General features: G+C 35.7%; 1 protein-coding gene across 7 annotated transcripts; it reads right to left on the bottom strand.

Annotated features, from left to right (window-relative positions):
• Positions 1-5,692: 5,692 nt before the first annotated feature.
• LOC105038361 (uncharacterized) lies at positions 5,693-12,569 on the bottom strand. 7 transcript variants are annotated; one of them, XM_019848066.3, is made up of 6 exons: positions 11,859-12,568; positions 11,547-11,625; positions 10,988-11,043; positions 6,830-6,942; positions 6,420-6,519; positions 5,693-6,337 (listed from the first exon to the last, which is right to left on the bottom strand). In XM_019848066.3, exons 1-5 carry the CDS (start codon positions 12,398-12,400, stop codon positions 6,506-6,508), a joined length of 804 nt encoding a protein of 267 aa, XP_019703625.1. In that variant the 5' UTR covers positions 12,401-12,568; the 3' UTR covers positions 5,693-6,337; positions 6,420-6,505. The 7 variants fall into 7 exon arrangements, with proteins under 7 accessions (XP_019703625.1, XP_019703626.1, XP_073114988.1 ...); XM_019848067.3 differs by having other exon boundaries at positions 6,866-6,942; positions 11,859-12,566; XM_073258887.1 differs by lacking the exon at positions 10,988-11,043 and having other exon boundaries at positions 6,866-6,937.
• Between the last annotated feature and the right edge of the window lie 10,539 nt (positions 12,570-23,108).

Genomic DNA, 23,108 nt, shown 5'->3' on the forward strand with positions numbered 1-23,108 from the left:
CTACAACGTCCTTCTCTCTCCAGCTCTTTCTACGTCGGTGATCTCGTCCGGAGGCCCCATAGGTTCGACCATGAAGGTGCTCCTTATTGTCCATGACGAATATGAGGCTGACCTACGACTAGATCTAATAGGCAGACAGTGGCTGGCAGCAGGACTGACCTCCAAGAGAAAGCGTCAGATCAGAGCTTTGGTCGTGTTCCACACATGAGATTTACTTTTGTGTACACGTCGCCGTTGGATCAAGCAAAAGACCACTATGACCTTTATTTGCACCAAATATATAATAAATTTATTTAAAAATATTTTAAAATTTTAATTTTATATTGACAGTAATCTGATTGTCATATCAAATATGTCAATCAAAATTTTTAATAATTTTACTATAATATTATCTGCATGTATCAAACATAGTAATCAATATTATTGATAATTTAATGATGATAATCTATCTTTAAAATGATTCGTATTACCTTCCAAGATTACTTGGTGATACATCAAATGCAACCTAAAGGCTTTATAACAAAAACGAACCGTTGTAGGTTTACTTTGGTTGGGATGTATCAAAGTAATTAAGTATAATTATAATATTTATAATCCAAATTCTAAATTTAAAATAAGTTTATAAATTATATTATAATAGTTAATCATTAAAATAACTCTTGTAATAAGGTATCAAAGAAGAGATTAAAAACTCTTATTGAATATATGATACCATATTGGTTTATGTTTTGAAGTATATTAGTTTATATCAGTCTGCCCTCACATGTGGTTGTACATAATACATTACTACAAAATATGTCAGAACTTATATTTGCTTTGTACACATCATCATGCCTATGAATATCTGATATATGAGATAAAACTAAACTTGGCTGAGATGAAAGCTGTTATCATAAGGTTCAAAATTCTTCTGACAACACATTAGGCCGGCTTAATAAAATAAGCTTGTTTGTTCACCCTTGACCAATAAAATTGTAATTGTGACAGGTGAGTATTCGATAAGTACAATGTGCATGGATTAAAGATGTGGATATGCTAAAACATCAGATTTTTAATAATAATTATACACATGCAAAGGTATCTATATTTGTACTCTACATGCGGATTTTTTTTTTCATATCTAAAGATCATTGCATGATGGGCAATGAGACTTGTTTCTATACATTAAAGATCAGTTGTGATCAATCTAAAGAAGATTAACCTGGCTGGTTGCTCATCATGTTTGGTTTGGAAGATGTCAACAATTTCGTATCGTGTTGGGTTTTGTTGGAAGGATTGGCCGCTTATTTGGATCTAAATCTTTCATCAAAAAATTTGATGCCTAAAATGAATTAACCCAATTGTTGTTTGTTATAGGTGTTATTGAATAATGAAATTATGCATGTTTCATATGTTTTTTGTTCGAATTATTCTTGATCTGGATCGGCTTAAAATATCCAATGGATCCATCGGCCCGACTTAAAATACAAACTTGTTCTAAGTCTTATGTTATATATTCTATAACCCAAAAGCTAACATTAAGATTCTATTTAAATGCTAAAATTTGTCAATGAAACATATCGTTGAAAGTTCCTATGGAAAGTGGGAGTTGGAGAGCTAGATGGACCAATCGATCTCTAAAATCTTTTTTTTTTTTTGAAAAAAAAAAAACCTAATCTACTGGGAACATGATGTTACGATCTCTTAAACTTCTCCTATTCTGTGCCTATTTTAAATTGTAAAATCCTGCTCACGGTAGGTTATCCGAAGATGATAAGATCATGCATCAAAACAAGGCCCTAAACATGTCTTAGTTGGATGTCGATCATCTTTGGTATAGCCAACTTGAAGAAGGAAGGCATGTTATGCCTTTTTAATTAGAGGTCTATGCATCATTTGGTTGTTAACCAACATCTTGCTAATTGTGTTAACTATATGGCATCTGCCACATTAATCTCCCTTTTTATTGTTCGGAAGAATGCCTGCCCTAAAATATGCAATTATGTATCAAATGCTTCATGGCATGGAGCCAAATTGCGCATGTTATAATAATCACATATTGTGATCCCAAATGATATCAACGTGTCTCCAAAGCACCTTCTATACCTTTTCGAAGTCTCATCGCAAATAGCCTCAGTCATGGAAGTGTGGTTTATCTCGGGACCACTAGATACATAGGAGCCATTATCTTTATTATTTTCATGAACAAGTCTATAGAAAAGGCAGGATTAGATAACAAATATAAAAATGCAGTTCTATTTTGTTGCATGGTAATGCACGAGTTTATGCTGTGAACGATCATGATATTAACTTCTCTCTACGTTGTCCGTGCTGAAGTTCATTTTGAAGGAAAGTAGGATTTAGTACTTCGGATAAAGCTGTGAACAAACAAAGAAAATTAAGTCAACATCTTTATATCTAAGATTCTCATGTAGACTCCTTTGATCCTTTGTGTATCACCCATGCCTTGACACAACGTTCCATACTTTTTATCACAAATAAATTCTTCTTTTCATAAAATGCTTTGAATACTTGTCTAGGTATTTTGGTAAATAAATACATTCGCATTGCATTCATTTTTTAATAAATTATTATTAAAGATTGGATAAATTATGTTCGTGGTCCCTAAACTAAGTTAGATGTTCTTATATGGTCTCTAAACTACAAAATCCTAAACTTTAGTCTTCCAACTATCTGAACCGATTTAATGTTGCCCTCAGATATGATTTCGATGATTTTTTCTTATTGGAAGACTGATGTGGCAACCTTCAGTGCTTACATGACAACCTCTGATGATTACATGGCTTAAAATATTCAAAAAAAATTAAAAAATAAAAAAATACATCTTCATCTCTTCTCAAAAACATCTTTGCGAGCATCATCTTTCTCATCGACTTTTTCCCCCTCGCAGTGCCTTGTCGATGGCGAAGCTGATGGCCCCTCCTCTCCTTCAACTCCATCCATTGCCCATCATCTTTCTCACTTTCTCGCTGTTATGTCCATCTGCAGGAGGGAGGAAGTTTAGATCGAACGACAGTGACTGCCGGTAGGCAAGGAATGACACCATCGTCGATAACCAAGGAGGAGGAGCCGTAGTCATTATGGCAGCCTTGGCTTTGGACGTTGGGGGGGGGGGTGACAGTGGCTTAGCCGGCCGCCACATATGGGAGTTGGATCAGAGTGGGAGCAATGCTAAGAGCCAAGGCTTGTTGAAGGACTCGATGTTGCTCAAACTGCTGGACGTCGGTTGCTACGGTGGCAGAAGATCAGGAGGGGGGTCAGGATTATGGTGGTGGTGGAAGGAAAATCCAGCGGCAATGGCGGTGGTGGAGGAGAAAGATAAGGTAGGGGGAGCCAGGGCTGAGGGAAAAGTTGATCTTAGCCTTGGGGCCACGGAGGGTGCAGGCAGCGACGTCAAAGGCGCTAGTGGCGATATCGTGGGCACGGGCGGTATGCTCTGTAGGGCTGATAAAATTTGATCCAATCCACCAACCTGACTCATATTCAATCCATCATAAATAGATTTGGATTTAGACTAAATGGATTTTGGTTATAAATAGATCAACCTGTTTAATATTTGAGTCGGATTTAGATTTTAGGTATCTAACCCATTTAATTCGTTTAATATCCAAGTCGGATTGAGTCAGATAACTTATTTAACGTGTTTAATGTCTTTAAAACATGTTTAACCTATTTTTGACTCATTTAATCCGATTTATTTAACCTATTTAACCGGTTTAAGATCTGTTTAACCTGTTTAAACCTACTTAACCTATTTCTGACTTATTTAACCTGACCTGTTTAATCCGTTTAACCTAATTTGATCTATTTAATAAATAAGCTAAACGGATCGGATCGGATTATCTATTTAATAAACAGATTGGATTCAGATATAAATTTTTGATCCATTTAATAAATAGATCGGATTTGGATTGATGATTTTTTGATCCGATCCGCATTGACTTGATCCGTATATGGTCCAATCCGACCCCTAATGCTCTGTATCAAGCCAGATGCAGGCCTTCTTCTAAGTGTCCCGAGATTCCACCACAAACCGCTCCCATAGCCGCTCCCTCATGTCGTAGAACTGCACCTCCTTCATTGATCCAATTCTTAGTCTGTGATCCGACCAAAGTCGAGGAGGGCTTCGAGCAGTGATGGGGACTGCGAAAGGGTGTCGCTTTCCATGGAGCCAGATCTTAGAATATAGCATCATTTTTCGATTGGTCACAGGGAGGGGGGGCGAAATGGAGCTCCGACGAGTGAGGGGATGTTGATGCGGAATCTGTCCTTTGATGGCGGGTTGGTCCGATAGGTGAGGGGATGTTAATGGCAGCAAAAGTGTTGGTGAGCAATGATGGGAGCTCTAATGCTACGATGGCCACCCCATTTCCCTGCCAGTCGTTGCTCATTGGATTGGACCTCTCCGTCGGTGTCAGAGGTGAAGGGATTGGAGAAGGTGGCAGAGTCGAGGGGAAGGGATAGTGGGGAAGTGGAAGAAAGAACCATGGAGGGAGGGGAGAGCTTTTCCTTTTTTTTTTTTTTTCATGTTATCAATATTTTTTTTAAAATATTTTAAACCATATCAACTCTAATTGGAGCCATACAAGCAAAACTTACTTCACGTAAGCACCGAAATCTCCACATCAATCTTATGATAAGAGAAAACTGTCGGAATTGTATCTGAGGGCAAAATTAAATCAGTTCAGATAATTGAAAGATTAAAATTTAAAATTTTATAGTTTAGGGACCACATAAGAAAATTCGACTTAGTTCAAAGATCAGGAACATAATTGATACTTAAAGATTTTATATTGCATCATTAGTTCTCAATTTTTTCATGCCCTTTATAAATCCATGTAAACCTCTCTATTTGTGCAAACTAATTCTTTAGTTGCTGCTTAAGTAGGGATGGCAAAAGATCGGATATGATCTGAATCGATTAATATATGTATTTATCTAAGAATTAAAAACTCAATACTTTTATCCGTCCTATATCCATCTCGAGTTGAGTAAAATAGATGGTCCAAGTCAGGTAAATATCCATCTCGAGTGAGTAAAATAGATGGTTCGAGTCAGGTAAATCCATTTAAACCTCTCAATTTGTGCAAACTGGCTCTTTAGTTGCTGCTTAAATAGGGATGGCAAAAGATTGGATATGATCTGAATCGATTAATATTTGCATCTATCCAACAATTAAAAACTCAATACTTTTATCCATCCTATATCCATCTCGAGTTGAATAAAATAGATGGTTCGATTCAGGTAAATATCCATCTCGAGTTGAGTAAAATAGATGGTCCGAGTCAGGTAAATCCATGTAAACCTCTCTATTTATGCAAATTGGTTCTTTAGTTGCTGCTTAAGTAGGGATGGCAAAAGATCGGATATAATCTGAATCGATTAATATCTGCATCTATCCAACAATTAAAAACTCAATATTTTTATCCATCTCGAGTTGAGTAAAATAGATAGTTTGAGTCAGGTAAATAAGATGGGTCAAATCAAATTAGGTCGAGTAAGGTATATCATTATGTGTATCCAATCAAAATCCACTTTGGGTATTTTATTTAAAATCCATATCTGTTTGAATAGGTTTGGTAAAATCTGTCCATTCGAATTGAATCGGATATCCGATGATGGGCTATAATTACCACCCTTATGCTCAAGGTTAATTAGAATTATAAAAGAACGAAAATACCCAACTCAAACCTTGACCAATCAATCCAATCTTTTTTAATTTAATGTTATTATATCTAAAAATTGGAAAAAAAAAGGAATTGAAGTGGTATATGTTCGAGTTAATGACATAATAACTGGTCCACCTGGTGTTGGCCTATTGCCCACCACCTCATCCCCTGCTACCTCTCCACATCCTCTATCCCAACCACTATCTCATCCGTTATTTGCTAGTACATACCTATCCCACCCTCTTTGCCGACGCCGGGTGCCCCTACCGTCGCCGCTCTCCATCACTGAGTTCTTTCCCATGAAATCGACTCCACCCTCTATGATCCCCTCTCTCGGCAAGTTCGTGGCTTCTAGGTAATGATAAGAGTAAGCCTTAAGGCCATGTATTCCTGTCTCATACATCTGCCTCAAGGAAAGTATCTCTGTAAGATACCTCTGCCTCGCTTAGCCTACAAATTTCTTCAGTTGTACTAGTCTGTTTAGCATCCTGATTATATCTGCTCATCACAGATGACTGACTGTGGGTGACTTCAACCTTATGACCCCTCATTTGACCATATTGCTTTGGTCCCCTCAGTGCAGCATATATCTGGGCTTTAACACGAGTACTATCTGAAGATGACGACGACACACTAACATGCTTGGGACTAAGGGATGTAGTCCTCTCCTATATTTAAGAAAAAAGATCATAATTAATGACAAAAAAATAAAACCATAAATCATTGCACAAATCCATTACTAATACATACCATTGTATCTCGACTCATTCCGGACAAAGCTGTCATCTCGTTCAGTATGAGTCATCTCGTAGAACTCCACCTCAACAGCCTCCTTTCTATGCTCTTCCGTCTGCAAAGAATAACATATGTTACATGATATATAATGCATGATATATGATACAAGATACGTGGTTCATGATACACATTACATGATACATGAAACATGAAATATGACACATGATATATGACTCAATATAAAGGCTAAAATTTCAATTTGTAGCAAAGAAGTCTAAGAGTTTCAATAAGACCCATAAGTATCATGACGGACACATGAAACATAGATTCATTAAGTTTCATTAAGAAGCATAAGAGTTTCAATATAAAACAAATAAGCCTAACAAAGAGTCTGTAATGTGCCAAAGAATTTATAATAATCTAACCCAAGATTGCTGAGACTGTCGTGTCGAATGACCAACCTCGAGCTGTTGGAATATGTGAATGCTGGAACTCTACATCTTTGAATCGTTTCCCTCGAGACATGATGCTATCTGCCCTGCACAAATAAAAGTCAATATCAGTTCATATTAAATACAATACTAAATGAATGATTGACAAAATAATTTTTATTAAATGGGTATGATAAAAGAAAACAATATTTCTTTCAATTTATACACCTCTTATAGACAAAAATCAAGCATTATTCTCTCCCTAAAATATTTCATATATAATAAATATATAAAAAGATATTCAAAAAGTTCTTACAATCCAAATATATTGCAATCAAGAACTATATATATTGTAACATATATATGTTAATTACAAAGAGATGGCAACCTAGACACTTCAAGAAATACCCACTTAGTATAACTCTTTATGAAACTATTCCATAGTAAGTGTCCTTCAACAATTTTTGGAGCGAGAGAAAAAATGAAGAAAGAATCTTCAAGATAGACATAGAATCTTTCTATTCATATATGTTTTCTTAATAGCAAATTTAATGAAATTCTAAACTCCATCTAAGGAATTTCTGCTGGATCTTGACTTATTTATCCAACTTTTATCCATAGAATAATAACTCAAATTATAACTTACCTAAAAATGTAAAATAAAACATAAGTCATTTACAGCTAGATTCTAATGTTATCTATCAACTAGACATACATCATCAGATCAAGAAAGAATAAAACATATTACGAGCAATTGGATTAGACTTGAATTAACCTACTTGAAAATGACTTGATCATCCATGTTGTGGCTCGATATTCACATTTACATTCATAATTTAATATAAAAGAAAGGAATATAACATTGTTAATCATTTGGCTGCAAATAATAATAAACCTATCCAAATCATACCAAAACTAGCTTAGAAAATCTTTCACTCAATTGTAGAACCATATGAAAACAATAGAAGTTTAAGCATATGTGGTAAATTATATCAAAATTGAATCTTAGAAGAAGAGATTGCATAATTTGTGTATTGAACTCACAGTTGAACTTGCCTACCAGGTGAAGGATAGTCTCATTAACAACTAAAAAATGACTAACCGATCAACCAAGACAATTATGACATCCAAACTAAGTATATATGTAGACTATTGTGCAGACACTAAGTAATGTAGAGACTAACTCCTAATTTTCAGTCCCTGTAGCATATATCACTCTGAATGGAACAGACAAACCAAAACACAATTTTTCTTGTCTTAAATTCCTTAAAATGACGAAGATCTTTATCTATGTGCTAGCTAGATTTTATTTGGCTGATTGGCATCTCTCTTAATATATAAGAGAGAGCTTGAGTTGGAATCTAAGCGATAGGCATCAACATCATTTATTTCTTTTCAGAAAAAAATAAATAGCCAATCAATCAGTAATGCTATATATTGAGATAATTATACAACTAGATGGTGAGATGCTAAGTTATCACATGAATAGTGGGAAGCGCTAAGGTACAAAGCATGGGATTATTTGCTTGTTTCTAGTAAGTTGGATTATAGTACTTCAACCAATCCACTTTTGCAAAATCAATATTACCCTGTCGATAAAATTTTGCACGAAAATGTTAGAACTCTAATAACAGTTTCTTTTCTGCTGGCATTTTAAATGTTGCCAGATTAAGGGGTAAAATACATAAAGACATACATCTCTTACATAAAGACATACATCTCTTATTAACATTTTAATGTAACAAAAATGTTTCATAAAAACATTCCTTGGACTAGCAAATTCAAGAGTAAGTTTTACAATCTAGGATAACTTACTCCCTACAAGTTGAAGAATTAGAATGGTAAAACTTATAACAAAAACCAAGTGCTCTTGCGAAAAAAATGAAACAAGATAGATAAAGAAGGATCAAAGCATCTGATCTACATAAATCTTGAAGCATTCACCAATGTGCTTGAAGGAGATCAGAGGGGCGAAGATGAAAAGAATGGGGATGAGCAGCACAAAGGAGCGAGCGGTCCACTTGTGCCAACAAAACCGCCGCTCCAGCTCACCCTTCTGATGATCTCTAACCATATGAGCGAGCAGTCCATCAATGTAAAGGAGGAAAAGTTGGCAGCGGAGGGAAGGAATAGTAGGCTGATGGAGAACTAGTCTAGACCAATGACAGCCTCGAAGGAGGAGGTGGAGGCCAGCGGAGAGCTTGAGGAGATGGTTGATCAGCGAAGGTGGTGCCCCAGTAGTGGATGACGTTCGAGATAGGAGGGGGAGGGAGGAGTTGGCTGACGGAGAGCTTGGAGTGGAGATACTCGAGAGAGGAGAAAAGGCTGGGTGAGGATGCTCGAGAGAGAAGAGGCTGATGATGAGGAGGAGAAGCTAGGATTGGCAAAGATAATTAGGGTTGAGATGGGTGAATTAGGGGAGATCGGGATGTGGAGGGTAATTAGGATACCTGACAACACTTAAAAGTGTCGTCTTGTATGAAAGGTCTCCAATAACACTTATAGGTGTCATCTAGCATAAGTGGTTCCCGATACTTACAAAACAAAAAGCATCAAAAATCTATATTTTATACTTACGCTTATAAGCGCCGTAACTTTTCAATGCTTTTATAAGTGTCATGAAGTTTTGGTGCACTCAGGAACTTGCAGACGCTTTCTCCTAGCATTGGCAATCAAGGGTTGGGAATGGACTTTTTTTCCTCTAGTGTGAGAGAGATTTGCATGAAAATGATGATGACAAGATAACCAAACCAATCATTTCGAACATCATGGGTCTATGAAGAAAGAATTGGGAGCTACACATGTAACAAAATTTAAGAAGGATGGGTAAAGTAGCAAGAAGCTTCAAAAGTGTAACTAAGACATGCTCGAGTCTGAAGGTAAACTTCAAAACAAGGAACTTTCTTTCAAGAATGGCTAACAAGGGATTTGAAATGACTTGTTTGAGGGAAAAATTAAAGCGCAAGGAAGTATGAATAATCATGGAGCATACAACTCATGTTCAAAGACATTACCTGCTGGCGATATGGAAAAGTGAATAAGGCCAAAAATGTTGGGTGAATTAGAATTTCTGATCATATAGAGAACAAGGCCATAAAAGGAAAGGTGTGAGTTATGATAGCTAAGATAGATGTGTGGATAACATTATCATCTATCAGAGTGCAATAGAATTGTATCACAACATGCAACAAAGTTCAGAGTTAAAAACATCAAAGAGAAACTAAGATTTGTTGCAAAAGGATGAAGATTTAAAGTTTAAGATGGACGTCATAAATGGGCTGTTTTGGAAGCTAGCATCATTGAATTGTGAAATTTTAGTTGAAAGCTGGGACAAAATATTTAAAGGCCATGTTTGGGTTACAGTTATAGACTTATGGCTCTATAAAAAAAATAAAATGATAAGATATGATTATGAAGTGGAACCAAATGGCTAGGAAAAGGCTTGTTGAATAATTACAACTCCCTTTGTGGAGGGTAACTCCAAATTATAATGACAACTTGCAGGCTTAATGATATTGCATAAATAATCTTCACGTCAATATATTACATTAACGTTAGTCAGAAATATGAGTTACATATTTTAACATCATGAAAGAGAAGATAGTGTTAGGAACGCAAAGGGTGAAAAAAATGCAATGAGAATGCAAGCAAGGAGGCTCAAGGACAGAAGCACTTCCAGCAGCTGGTTCAAAAAAAAGTCTTGTAGAGATCTAAAATCAAATAGAGAATCATCAGTAGACAATCTGGAATTTTTCTACAATCTCTGCTGGTTATAAACACAAGATTATGCTTGAGTTTGAGAAATATGAGAACATAGCATACCACCATCAATAAAACCAGACCAACAAAGAGATTGTTTAAATGCTTCAGATTGCTTTTGAAGATATACACACATGCACACAAATATTTTCACATATAAGGCAAATATTGCATGTTCATCTAATGCCATAGACATTCTATAGGAGTTAAAATGATATACAAAAAATTCCCATGATTGGCCCTTACAGCTATCTTTGTTTTTTGTTTTTTGTTTTGTTTTGTTTTTTTTAATGCCAATGCACTTAATAAACGTGATAAGAAATTTGCACAAGTAAAAGGAAACAAAGTAGTTTTTCATAAATGTGCAGCTCAAGTTACAGGAGAATCACATACCCTACTTCCTTTGAACACTGTGAATTCTGATCCATCATCAAGTGCACATCCCTCACCTGGATTATGAATATTCAAAGTTGTATTCTTTACCAGAAGCAAAGAACATGCAGGGTAGCTACCATATATGAGATGCAATGATATGCCTTATACATGTTATATCACCCATTAAAGCACACAGTATGATCACTAATTATCTTCTCCATTTCATCATCAGCAACCAAATAATAAGTGCATTGAGCCACAAAAAAAAAAGGGTATTCTATTTCACCCCAATAAACTAAGTGCAGATTTAGTGCAATCAGCAATATCACCCAAATAACATGCACCAAACAGATATGGTTAATTAAAGACCATATATTAAAAGATATGATAAATACTTTATACCTCTAATTACATAACATATATAGGTTCCAGGATATATTTTACCTTGTGGGTGTAATGACATGTCAAAACATGCAGGATACCAACATTGGCATCTTGCTCACCTAACATTATTTAAGAATTAATACTATGCTTCACTAGCCTATATAAAGATAGAACTACTAGTAAGCCCATATACCTGAGACTCGAAAACAGTCCTCTGGTCCCTTTCTGGATCATCTTCAGGTTCCACCACTTCTTTTTTCTCCTTGAACCTCCTACATGACAAAATATATTTCACCATTAAAGCAGACAGCTTGATATCAAGTTTTGAATAAATGCAACATTGACCTTTAGCCAATACCCTAATCCTACAATAAAGCAAGATAATTGGAGAAACGCTATAAATAATTTACAAATGAAAAGTAAATATTGCTCAACTTAAACAGAAAATTAGCACAAGAACGGATGAAGCTTAAGAGAAGGCGCGAGAAAATAATATAAACATTACTTGCTCTCTCTTTCCCTCATGTCTCTCTCGAGTTCTCTTTCTCTCAATGCCCTTTCTCTACTCCTCGCCCTGTCCATCTTTGTTTCAACCTCTCTATCGTGCCTTCTCGACCTGCTGCTGCTTCTCCTTTCGCTCTCCCTCTCCTTCTCCCTTTCCCTCTCCCTCCTTCTCTCCCTATCTTTCTCTCTGTCCCTCTCATTCTCCCTTTCCCTCTTTCTATCTCTGACCCTCTCCTTCTCCTTCCCCTTATCTCTTTCCCGCCGATCCCACTTTCGGCTCCGGTGGTCTCTATCCTTGTCGTGCTCCCTCTCCACCTTCCTGCTGTTCCGGTGCCGATCCTTTTCGCGCCGCGGCGAGCGATCCCGATCCTCACGATCCACCTTCTCGCCATTCTGTTGCTCCTCCGCCCTTGACCGCCTCGACGCCCTCTCTTCCCCGCCCCCGTCCTTCTCATTGTCGCCGCCGCGCAGCGAGCCACGGCGCTCTTTCTCCTTCCGGATCTCCACCGATTTCTCCGGGTAATCGTGCTCGTCGAGCTCCATTCTCCCTCGGAGGAGATCAAATCCCAGAATCTTGAAAACTAGAACGATCGATCGGTACAAGAGAGAGGAAAATCGAGCGCTTAGGGTTCGGGTTCGGGGTTTAGGCCTCAGAAGCTGGCAAGGGTAGCGGGCGCCGGAAGTCGCTTGAACGAAATGCCACCAACATTGGAGAAATCCTCGAAAATGGATTGCCTGTCATCGGAAAGCCTTAGCCGTCCGATGAAAACCGGAAGTGTAACGTTTCAACGGTTAGGATCACAGGCAATGCTGTAGAAGGCCGATCGGCGACGAAACGAACCGTTGTAGGTTTACTTTGGTCGACATAAACCGGCGGGACTGGTCCCAATTCCAAAATTTAAAATAATCTAATTAATTATAATTATAATAGTTAATTATTAAAATAACTCTTGTGATGATAAGATATTGAAGATGTGACTGAAAATTCTCTTTGTATTTGTGAAATCGATATCATTTCAGTTGATGTTTTGGAGTATACTAGTTCATATTAGTCTGCTCTCGTATGCAGTTATGCATAACATTAAGATATGTCTGCAATATTTGTTTTGCGCATGTTATGTGATTCATGTCTTTAAATATTAGATATATGACATCAAATCAAATTCGATTCGGATGGAAACTATGCTCATAAGGTTCAAATTTCTTCCAATGATACAGCTGGCCGGCTTAATAAAATAAATTTGTTTATTCAATCATGACCAACAAATTTACGGTGGTGGTTAGAGGTGTAAATGGGTCGGATCAGAATGAATGATGGATGATCCTGATTTGATCTGATTTTTTGATTGGATCTGAATATTGAATCCAATTCCAGTCCAATAGAAGATCAGATCGAGTTAGATTGGATCAATGGTCAAATTTCTTGATCCATTGAATCATTCGAATCGGATCGGATCGGATCTTTATATAACCCTGCCTCGATCTAAAAAATACATGTTCAATTCGATTTGAATTTGGATATGCATCGGTTCGAATTTGAATTATAAATAATAAAATTAATAAATAAAAAATTTATAAATAATTTTATTTGCATTATAAATTTTGATCTTAATATATCAAATTATTAAAGTCTTCGTATTCTACACTCTTCACTCAATAATCCAAAAAGTCTAATCATATTTTTCTCACCACTACTCCAGATTTGGTTAATCCAAATTCAAATTATTCTAACAAAATTTTAAAAAATAAAAATATAAAAAATTAATAAAATATATTTTCAAAAGTAACAGATTTTAAAGCAGCCTCGATCAAAACTAATACTCATGTAACATAGGAAAAGAGAGAGATGAGGGATGGGTTTGTGTTCGGTTATTCAGATGAGTGTTCGGGTCTCACATTGGATTCGGTTCAGATTAGATTGAATTGGATCGAATTATTTATCTCAAAATCTTAATCAATTCAAAAATCTCTATGGATCGGATCAAAATTCAGTAAATTTAAATCTGATTCGAAAAATAGAATGATTCTAATTTTAAAATCTGATTCGAATCCATAGATTTTTTAAAATAATTTGGATCGGATCTAAATAGATCAGATTAGGTCGGATCATAGATCAATCCGATCTATTTGTAGTCTTAGTGGTGATGGGCATATATTCAATATGTGTGATGTGTACGAAGAAATGCATGTGCATGGTGAATGTGATTATCCAATACCACAGTTAAAAAGTTTCATATTAAAAGCATTGGGACTCCAGTAACTAAAAGTGGTGGGGTCCATGCATGATTTTCTCTTGTTAAAGATGACGACAAGATTAATCTAAAGGCATGGATATACTAGAACATCAGAATTTTAATAATACTTTGACAATGAACATGCACAAGCCTCCATGTTCATACTCTACATGCGGATTTTTTCGTATTTAACAATCATTAAATGATGGGTAATAACAGTTCTTTCTATCTGGTAAGAGATCAGTTTTGATCAATCCAAAGTTGATCAATCTCACAGATTGTTCATCATTTTTGGTTTAGAGGATGTCAACAATTTCACGTCAACCTAGGTTTTGCTACAAGGATTGGTGGCTCATTCTAATCTCAAAATTTCATCAAAAAATTTGATTCCTAAATTGAATTAACCCAATAGTCGTTTTTTTGTAGGTGTTACTGAATAACCAAATTATGCATGCTTCATACATTTCGTGTTCGAATTATTCTTGATCTACTTCGGCTTAAAATATCCAATGGATCAATTAATCTGACCTAACATCTCCATATGACAATTTGATAGTGTTGAATTTTAATTTTCGATCCAATTTTTGTAGGGATGGACTCCATTGGGCCTAAAAACAACTCGAACCCAAGCTGCTTGCAGCTAAAGCAGCAGATATTTGGCCATAAGTCATCTGTTTCTCTGTTTCAAGCTGATTCTTCTGCTGTTGAAGGAGTGTCCTCTGCAATATAATAGATTCACTAGACCCTGAATAGTACCCAGAGCAAGAACTCCTTAAGCAAAATAGAAAATATGGATGACACTATGAACTCCTTAAGCTTATTAGGCTGGATGCATAAAATAATACACAGCTTTATTATATTTCTCCTCATTATTGTAACACACCACAAAGCAAAACATATCAAACAGCATGGGAATAATTATACCTCCCCACTCAACAAAAATAAACAAAAATTTCTTACAAAGAGAAGATATACAATTGACTTCCTTAAGTGAACATGAACGCAATTCCTATAAAAGAAATTTGCCTTGAAATCAGTCGATCAAACACTTAATAGCAAGAACATCAGATACAGTATCACAACTGAGCTATCCCAAATTTGACTTTCTGAGCTTCCCCAGAGTAAATAGATCTTCCACAACAAAAAATTTCACCTCAGCAGCTCTTCTCTCTCTTGTTGTGGTTTAGAGAAGTATTCCTTTGATAGGATGGTTGGGAGAAGGAATCTGAAGACAAGAACTCTCTGCAGTCTTTTTGCATGCTCCATAAGATTTCTGCACACCTCCTCATGCAGGACTACTCTGTAGGGTTGGAGCTAAGCACTGGAATACATGCTTAAGGATCTATTCTACTGCATGAATATTGGTGGCTTGGTTTGGTGATAGATTTGGGTCCAATATCTATCACATTCGCTTCCATAAATTTCTTTGCTGTCTGTACTTTCAAAAAGATAAGTAAGAGCAAAAAGAATTCAACATATAGTTAACTGCAACAAACCATTTAATACCGAACAATAGAAAAAATTACTTATTATGCATAACCAAGATCTCATAAGCATCTAATAAACTTTCTTTTGACCTTTTCTTCAGGCAGAGTATGTTTTGAACTCAACTCAAAATACTCATCATTGACAAGAAAGTGAAAGATATATATGAAAAAAAAAAACATAAACACACCCATTTTGCCTTAACCTGTTCTTCGAGTTTCCTTTGTTGAATGGTGTACGCTTTTCTATATGGATCAAATGCAGACAAGCACTAATAAATCAAGCAATATCCATAAAAATATAAAAAAATAATTTTTGGAAAGTGGAGAAAGAAATTTTATTCAAAAAACATAAAAGCTGAAATAATTTTTACAAGAAAACTCTTCTCCACCCTCTTTATGTTCACAAGCATAGGGAAAATGATCAAGCTTGGTGGTTGCCCTGTCACTAATAACCAGAGGAAGTTGCCAAAAATGAAAAGGTATAAATGTGCTTCATAACAACCACAAGAGATGAGAATGTCAAAAACTCGGTTCCTACCACGAAACCTTAGGAAGCAAATGGCAGTTTCAATGTAAGTCTCAACAACTTTAACAAAGCAAGAACAGATGAAAAGAAGCATTGTGAACAAAATGCCTAGTTCCTTCTGCTCAAACTATGCATAACTATTCTCTATCATCCAACAGATATTTCATTTATGACTATAGAAACAAATATATATTTTTTATTATATATATATCTTTATAAATACATTAAATTATATGTATATCCTCACAAATTTACTATTTCCATTTACATGCTTATAAGTTTTCTTCTTCTTTTTTTTTTTTCTTTTTTTTTGTATAGCCATACAATAATCAATATGCCATCTAAAACCATGAAGGACAAACTATTTAAAATCAAAATAATTGAAATATCCTTAACTCAAAAGACAAAAACATGTAAAAATAAATAACTATTCTATGAGAGCATACATGGAAAAAAAAACTATTCTATTAAGTGCTAGTTAAGCCAATATCATCGAGCAGACAATGATATGAAGGATAGATATGCAATAAGAAATAATTTATAAGGACATTTACATAAAATAGTAAATTTATAAAGGCATATGCGCAACTTTTAAAATTCTAAAGATATACAAGCAAAAAGAAAATTGTTGATTAAAAATTTTCAAAGGCATACAAACAAAGCATTTTATTTAACCATGCACTTTTCACGTTTCCACCACTATTTTATTACAAAGATTTGAAATTTTACAAAGCTGTAAATGAAATGTCAATCTCAAAGTATGCAATGAATTGAATTTCACCAATGGTAAAGCACTCCATCACACTATGCATTAGAGACATTAGATCATATGGTAAGTAATATAGCTTTCAATACTTGGGTAATGGAGTTGGACTGCTTGTACAGGCCGGAATTCATTTTGGGCTTGAAGATTGAAACACAGCTTAGCTAAAGCTAAATTTAATCAAGGCTGAGTCCTTCTTGTAAAATTAAAACAAGTCCTTTGCAAGTACAAGAGAAAAAAAAAATGCCACCTCATCGATCACCTTGAACTCAACTTGCACCATCAATACAATAAATGAATCCACACCTTTGGTCTAAATTAATTTCAAGATTATTTTCTGCTACTATTCTAGCATGTCACGTCATTTGTTCAGAAATTGGCTCTCTTTCTTCCATTCATAAGGTGAGACATGCATAATTTCAGGATGGCTCTTGTTTGCGCTGTCATTTTTCTAAAAAAGGAAAAGGCAACGGGAAGTGGGGATTAATTGAGGCATCCTTTATCACTAACTCAACATGAAACATTCTTTTTATCTGAGAGAGGCATTTTGTAGCCATAGCACTGATGAGCGATGCTTCGACAAACATTATTTTATGAAAAATTATATCTTTCGCCATGCCTACCACATCAACGATGCACCATATGAACCAATCAAGATGAGATGCATAGGGAGGCAATCCGAGATGAGCGCATGATGCATGGTGCTCATAGAAACCGAGATGTATAATTAGCATGATGTACCACTACATGATGCACATAGTATAAAATATAATTTCTCTTACTTTGTAGGCTAATAAATTGAAGTCCAAACCAAATGCAGACGTAACCTAAGGCCCAAATTCCTTTCAGGCTTGGAAAACTAATAAGAGAATCCAAGAAAAATTCTGTGCATCGTGGGAGGTGTAGAAAATTCGATGTGGAGTGCACCACTTTATCTGATTAATGCATGTAGTTATCACTTTCCAACATGCATTTTTAACATCGGCAGTTTTATTTTTTCATTTGAAATTTTAAATAATGAAAATGCTCCTGCTCTTTGAAAAAAATTATGACATCTTATGTTCATATTATGACATCCTACGCGCAAGAAGTCATAATTTGACGCAGGATATCCTAATATGCCATAGAATCTTAAAATTTTTTCAAAAGAGGAGAGATATTTTCATCATTCAAAATTTTAAATAAAAAAGTGAAACTGCAGGTATTAAATACGCATTGGAAAGCGATGGCTACATGGATCAATCAGATAAGACGGTGCACTCTACATCAGATTTTCTACACCACCTACGGTATACAAAGAATTTCTCAGGAGCCCAATAATCAAGTCTTTTCTACCCCAAAGTATCTAGTTTCCAAGAACTACATGATCTACCTTAAACACATAGGTGAGGAAAATGTTTCGGAGCTAGCATAAGATCCAAGTTTTGAATGAGAGAACTAGATGGGCTCCACGAGGGAGGGAGAATGACATGTTTCAGCTAATGAATCAACCATTTTATGTACTTATTTCACAGTGTAGCGGATAGGAAGGGCTGGTAGCTAAATTTAGTGACTAGATGCACCTTAGAAGACGTAAACCACCATCTCAAGCAACCAAAAGAAAACGTTTGGAACACTGAACGGAATCAATTTCCTCTTCTCCCTTCGTACTCACCATATCTTAATTGCCATTAAAACCATCACTCTTGTCTGCGTGTGGCTACAAAATAAAGCAACATGGATATGTATGGAATAGCCATTGTTTTCGGATACCAACCCGCTTGTCATCTCCGTGGTCCAGGCATGACAACAAGTGGATACAGTTTTTTTTTTTTTTTTTCCCCTTCTTCCTTTGGTATCAGATATATATTATACCAGCCCAGTAAAAATATATCCAAATCAAAAGGTAAAATATCTAAAAAATGATAAAGAGCCTCCGACATGGAAGTCCACAATATATGCAGTCTCAGTGTGATTAGCAACATATGATGCCACTCAATTTACAACACTATTAGATTCTTATTGGAATAGTTTTGTTTCTTCTCCTTTTTGAATTTTAGCCTAACAATTTTTTTTGTAAATATTTGGCTATGATTTTCAGATTATATTTAATTAAGGGTTTTTTATCATGAAAAAGGATGGCATGTCTAAACAATTACCATGCCAGAAATAATACATGAATTTTGTTTCCTTTAAATAGTTATTCCTGGTATAAATATATTTGATCGATGTAGTTATTTTTTACCTATGCCTATTTGTAAGGACTATTTGTCAAACACCAAACTTTTTCTAAGTCTTATGTTAATTATTGTCTAACCCGAAAGCTAACATGCAAGGTCCTATTTAAATGCTAAAATTTGTCCGTGAAACACACCAGTGAAAGCTCCAGCTTAAAGTGGAAGTTGGAGAGCTACATGCACCAATCAATCTTTAGAATCTCTTTTTTTTTTTAATAAAAAAATCCAATCTATTGGAAACATGATGCCTTTATCTCTTCAACTTTCTCTATTTTTTTTTGCCTATATTAAACTGCAAAACCCCCGTTCACGGTAGGTTATTAGATAATGATAAGATCATGCATCCAAACGAGACATAAACATGCCTTAGTTGATGTCGACTGGTATGGCCAACATGAAGAAGGACGGCATGTTATGCCTTTTTAATTAGAGGTCTATGCATCATTTGGTTGCTTAGCAACATCTTGCTATTGGTGTTAATTACCATATGGCATCTGCCACGTTAATCTCCCTTTTTATTGTTCGGAAACGTGCTAGCTCTAAAATATGCAATTCTTTGAAATATGCCTCATGAGGTGGTGTTTCTTTACTTGTTTAAGACCAACTGCCAACAGGAGGGTCATCATCAGGTCTTAACTAGTAGAGAGGAGCCAAATTGCACACATTATAATAATCACATATTGTGATCCCAAATGGTATCAAACGTGTCACCTAAGCACCTTCTATACCTTGTCGAATTCTTATCACAAATAGTCTCACGCATGAAGTGTAGTTTGTATCTTTTGAGACCAGTAGATGCATACAAGCCATCATTTTTATTATTTTTACAAACAAGTTTATAGAAGATGTAGAATAAAATTGCTTGCAAATTTGCAAAAGAAAGAAGGTGGACTTGGTGTTAAAGACATCAGATAATTCCATAATTCTCTTCTTGGCAAATGGGGTTGTAGGTTTCTCTATACTGAGTCAGACATTTGGAAAAAGCAAATTCAATTTGCCGATCATAAACAAGTGAAGTTCTCTATGTGTTGGAAACCTACAACTTTTGGAAAGATATTATTAATGTTCTTCTGGCCTTCTGGAACATAGTTCAATTCAAAATTAGAAATGGTCAAAGCATTTTCTTTACAGTTGGATTTGTGATGCATTTTTTAAGATTTTATTCCTCTCTCTCTACAAGGTTAGTTCAAAAAAGAACAGAATAATGGCCAAGTTTTTCAACCTGAGAAATGTCTTTGAAAATCAAATTACCAGTAAATTCTTCAATGGAGGTCTGATCCCAGTATGATCACTTGTCATCCTTATTGGCCTTGGTTTTTCTAAATATGGAGGAAGATCAGATTATTTGGAATGGGAGTAGGAAATGAGAATTCTCAACTGCATCTTTGTATGAATTCCTCAACATAAGTGGGGTTTAAATGTGTCTTTGCATCCTACTTATGTAATCTCAATATGCCACTTAAGATCAAATATTTTCATTGATTATGTGCGAAGAAAAAACTGAATACTGGGAGAACTTTGGAAGGAAGCTTGGAAAAAACTTAGATGGCCGCATACTTTATGGCCATTCATCTGAATCAATTGAGCATTTGTTTTCTATCTACCTTTTCTTCTCATTTATATGAAAGATAATTTGCTCTTCACTGGAAGTCTTACCTTCTTTGATCTTTGAAAGCTTTTGTCTTGCATGGAGAAAGAGGAATCTTTGTAAATCAGCCCAATTGGTGGTCCTAATGTTGATTGCTGCCATTTCCTGGCAATGTTGCAAAGAAAAAAAAAATGCAAGATTTTTTTCACATAACCAAGCTTCCCTTTCATTGGTTGCAACCGAAGTAATCCATCTATTCAACCATTGGTCCATCCTATGTGATAGTAAAATGTTGCTGGCCTTTGGGAAAAATATGGTATAAGTTTAAAAAGACGTTTTAGACTTTTATCTATCCAAATATTCGAAGTCTCGCATAGCTGAAATTGGATGCTTATTTTCTGTAAGCAAAGAGTAATTTTGCGCTGAAGAGGATATCTCTGTTTGGTTGCTGAATAGGGGTTTTATTTATTTATTTATTTGTCTTTATTCTATTATCCTCCATTAGGATTATTTCTTTAATTTGCTGCCTCCTCCTCCTGGCAGCAAATCATGCTTGTACCCTTTGACTCTAATCAATAAAAGATAGTACTTTATTGATGTTATACCGCGAGAAACCATGTTATAAAAAAATGAGATACGGCACCCAAACATCAGACACTCAAAGAAATCTTTCTTAATTTATTAAATTTAAAAATTAGAAAAATTGAAGTGACCTATTTTCGGCTAAATCACTATCTTGTATTGGCCTACCACCCCTGTATTCATTGTTAGATTACACAATAGTTATTTTCAAAGCTACATAAGATGTAATTCAATGGCCAACATCACTGAAAACAATTAATCATTTTTTTATATAAAAGATATAATCCAGACTATTCTCATCATTGATTGGCACTCTCCACATCATCCAGCTCCACCACTACTCCATGAGAAATTACTGATTGGACTAGATCCACTAAGCTGATGGACTAGTCCAATTAGAAAGCAATATAGACAAGGAAGAAAGGGGAAGAGAAGGGTAAGAGAGTTTCTCATCCATGTTGCTTTCTGATTGGATAGGTTCATTAGTTTAGCTGTAGAGAGTGGACAACACCAGACGTTGGCAAAGATGATGGTATAGAAAAAATAATATGCCGATGCCAAGCATCATCCATTTTCCACCACCAAGTTCTTTCTCCATCCTTGCTGATGCCTAGCATTATCCGCTGAGTTTTACCGCTGAGTTCTTTTATATGAAATCGATTTCATGCTCTTTGAATCTCTTTGTCGGCAACCTCATGGCCAATAGGGAATGATAATAGTTGCTGCAGCCGATAGTAATAATCCGTGTAGACTTCTCTATTTGTCGAAACCGGCCCTTCGGTTGCTGCTTAAGGTTAACTGAAATTATAAAAAGATGAGATCCGACACTCAAACATCGAACACTCAAGCACATCTTTCTTAATTTAATATTATTAAATCTAAAAATTGAAAAAAAATTGAAATGATCTATTTTCAACTAAATCATATAACTGATCTATCTTGTATTTGCCTACCACCTTTGAATTCATCGTTGGATTGTGCAATAGTTGTTTTTAAAGCTATATAAAACATAATCCAATAGCCAACATCGCTGAAGAAGATTAATCTTTTTTTGTGTGAAAGATACAATCCAGACTATTTTCATCATTGATCGGCACTTCCACATCATCCGGCTCCATCACTATTCTATGAGAAATTATTGGTTGGACTAGGTCCACTGAGCTGATGGACTAGTCCAATCAGAAAGTAATATAGACCAAGAAGAGTACGAGAGTTTTTCATCCTTGTTGCTTCCTGGTTGGATAGATTCATTAGCTCAACAATGGAGAATGAACAATACCAGGCATCGACAAAGATGATGGCATATAAGAAATAATATGTCGACGTCTAGCATTATCCACTCTCCACCACCAAGTTCTTTCTCCATCTTTCCCGATGCCTAACATTAACCGCTCTCCACCATTGAGTTCTTTTCCATGAAATCGACTCCATTCTCTTTGAACCCCTCTGTTGGCAAGCCCACGGCCGATAGGGAATGGTAATAGTTGCTGCGGTCGGTGGTAGTAGCTAGAGCAAAATTGTCTTGTCTACCCATCATATACTTGGTCATCGCTTCTTCTTTGTCACCCATGCTAGTGGTGGCAAACAAGGCCACCTTCCCTTCTTCCATTCCATTCCCCACACCATCTTCTCTCCATAGACTTCTTCCATCTCTTGAGAATTAATGCCTAAGATGAGGCCCCGATCGATTTCAAACTCTCAAGACTGTTGGATCTTTTGAATGAGCTCATAGACCGAAACTCGTGTGGAGACGTATCATCTGAGGTAGGCTAATTCGAGTTGGGAGCGAGCTTTTATCTATCCTCATCCTCTCACAGTGACTTTTGACTCCTACTAGAAGATGACATCGAGGTCT

Source organism: Elaeis guineensis, chromosome 1, assembly GCF_000442705.2.
Source record: "Elaeis guineensis isolate ETL-2024a chromosome 1, EG11, whole genome shotgun sequence".
NCBI classification, from domain to species: Eukaryota; Viridiplantae; Streptophyta; class Magnoliopsida; order Arecales; family Arecaceae; genus Elaeis; species Elaeis guineensis.

Bases quoted from the DNA above. Each gene is read 5' to 3' on its own strand.
- LOC105038361 (XM_019848066.3), bottom strand. From the start codon at position 12,400: ATGGAGCTCGACGAGCACGATTACCCGGAGAAATCGGTGGAGATCCGG. The intron at 11,044-11,546 runs GTATATGGGCTT...TTCATAATCCAG, and splicing joins GGACTGTTTTCGAGTCTCAG to GTGAGGGATGTGCACTTGAT. The intron at 6,943-10,987 runs GTATGTGATTCT...TTATTTGTGCAG, and splicing joins CAGTGTTCAAAGGAAGTAGG to GGCAGATAGCATCATGTCTC.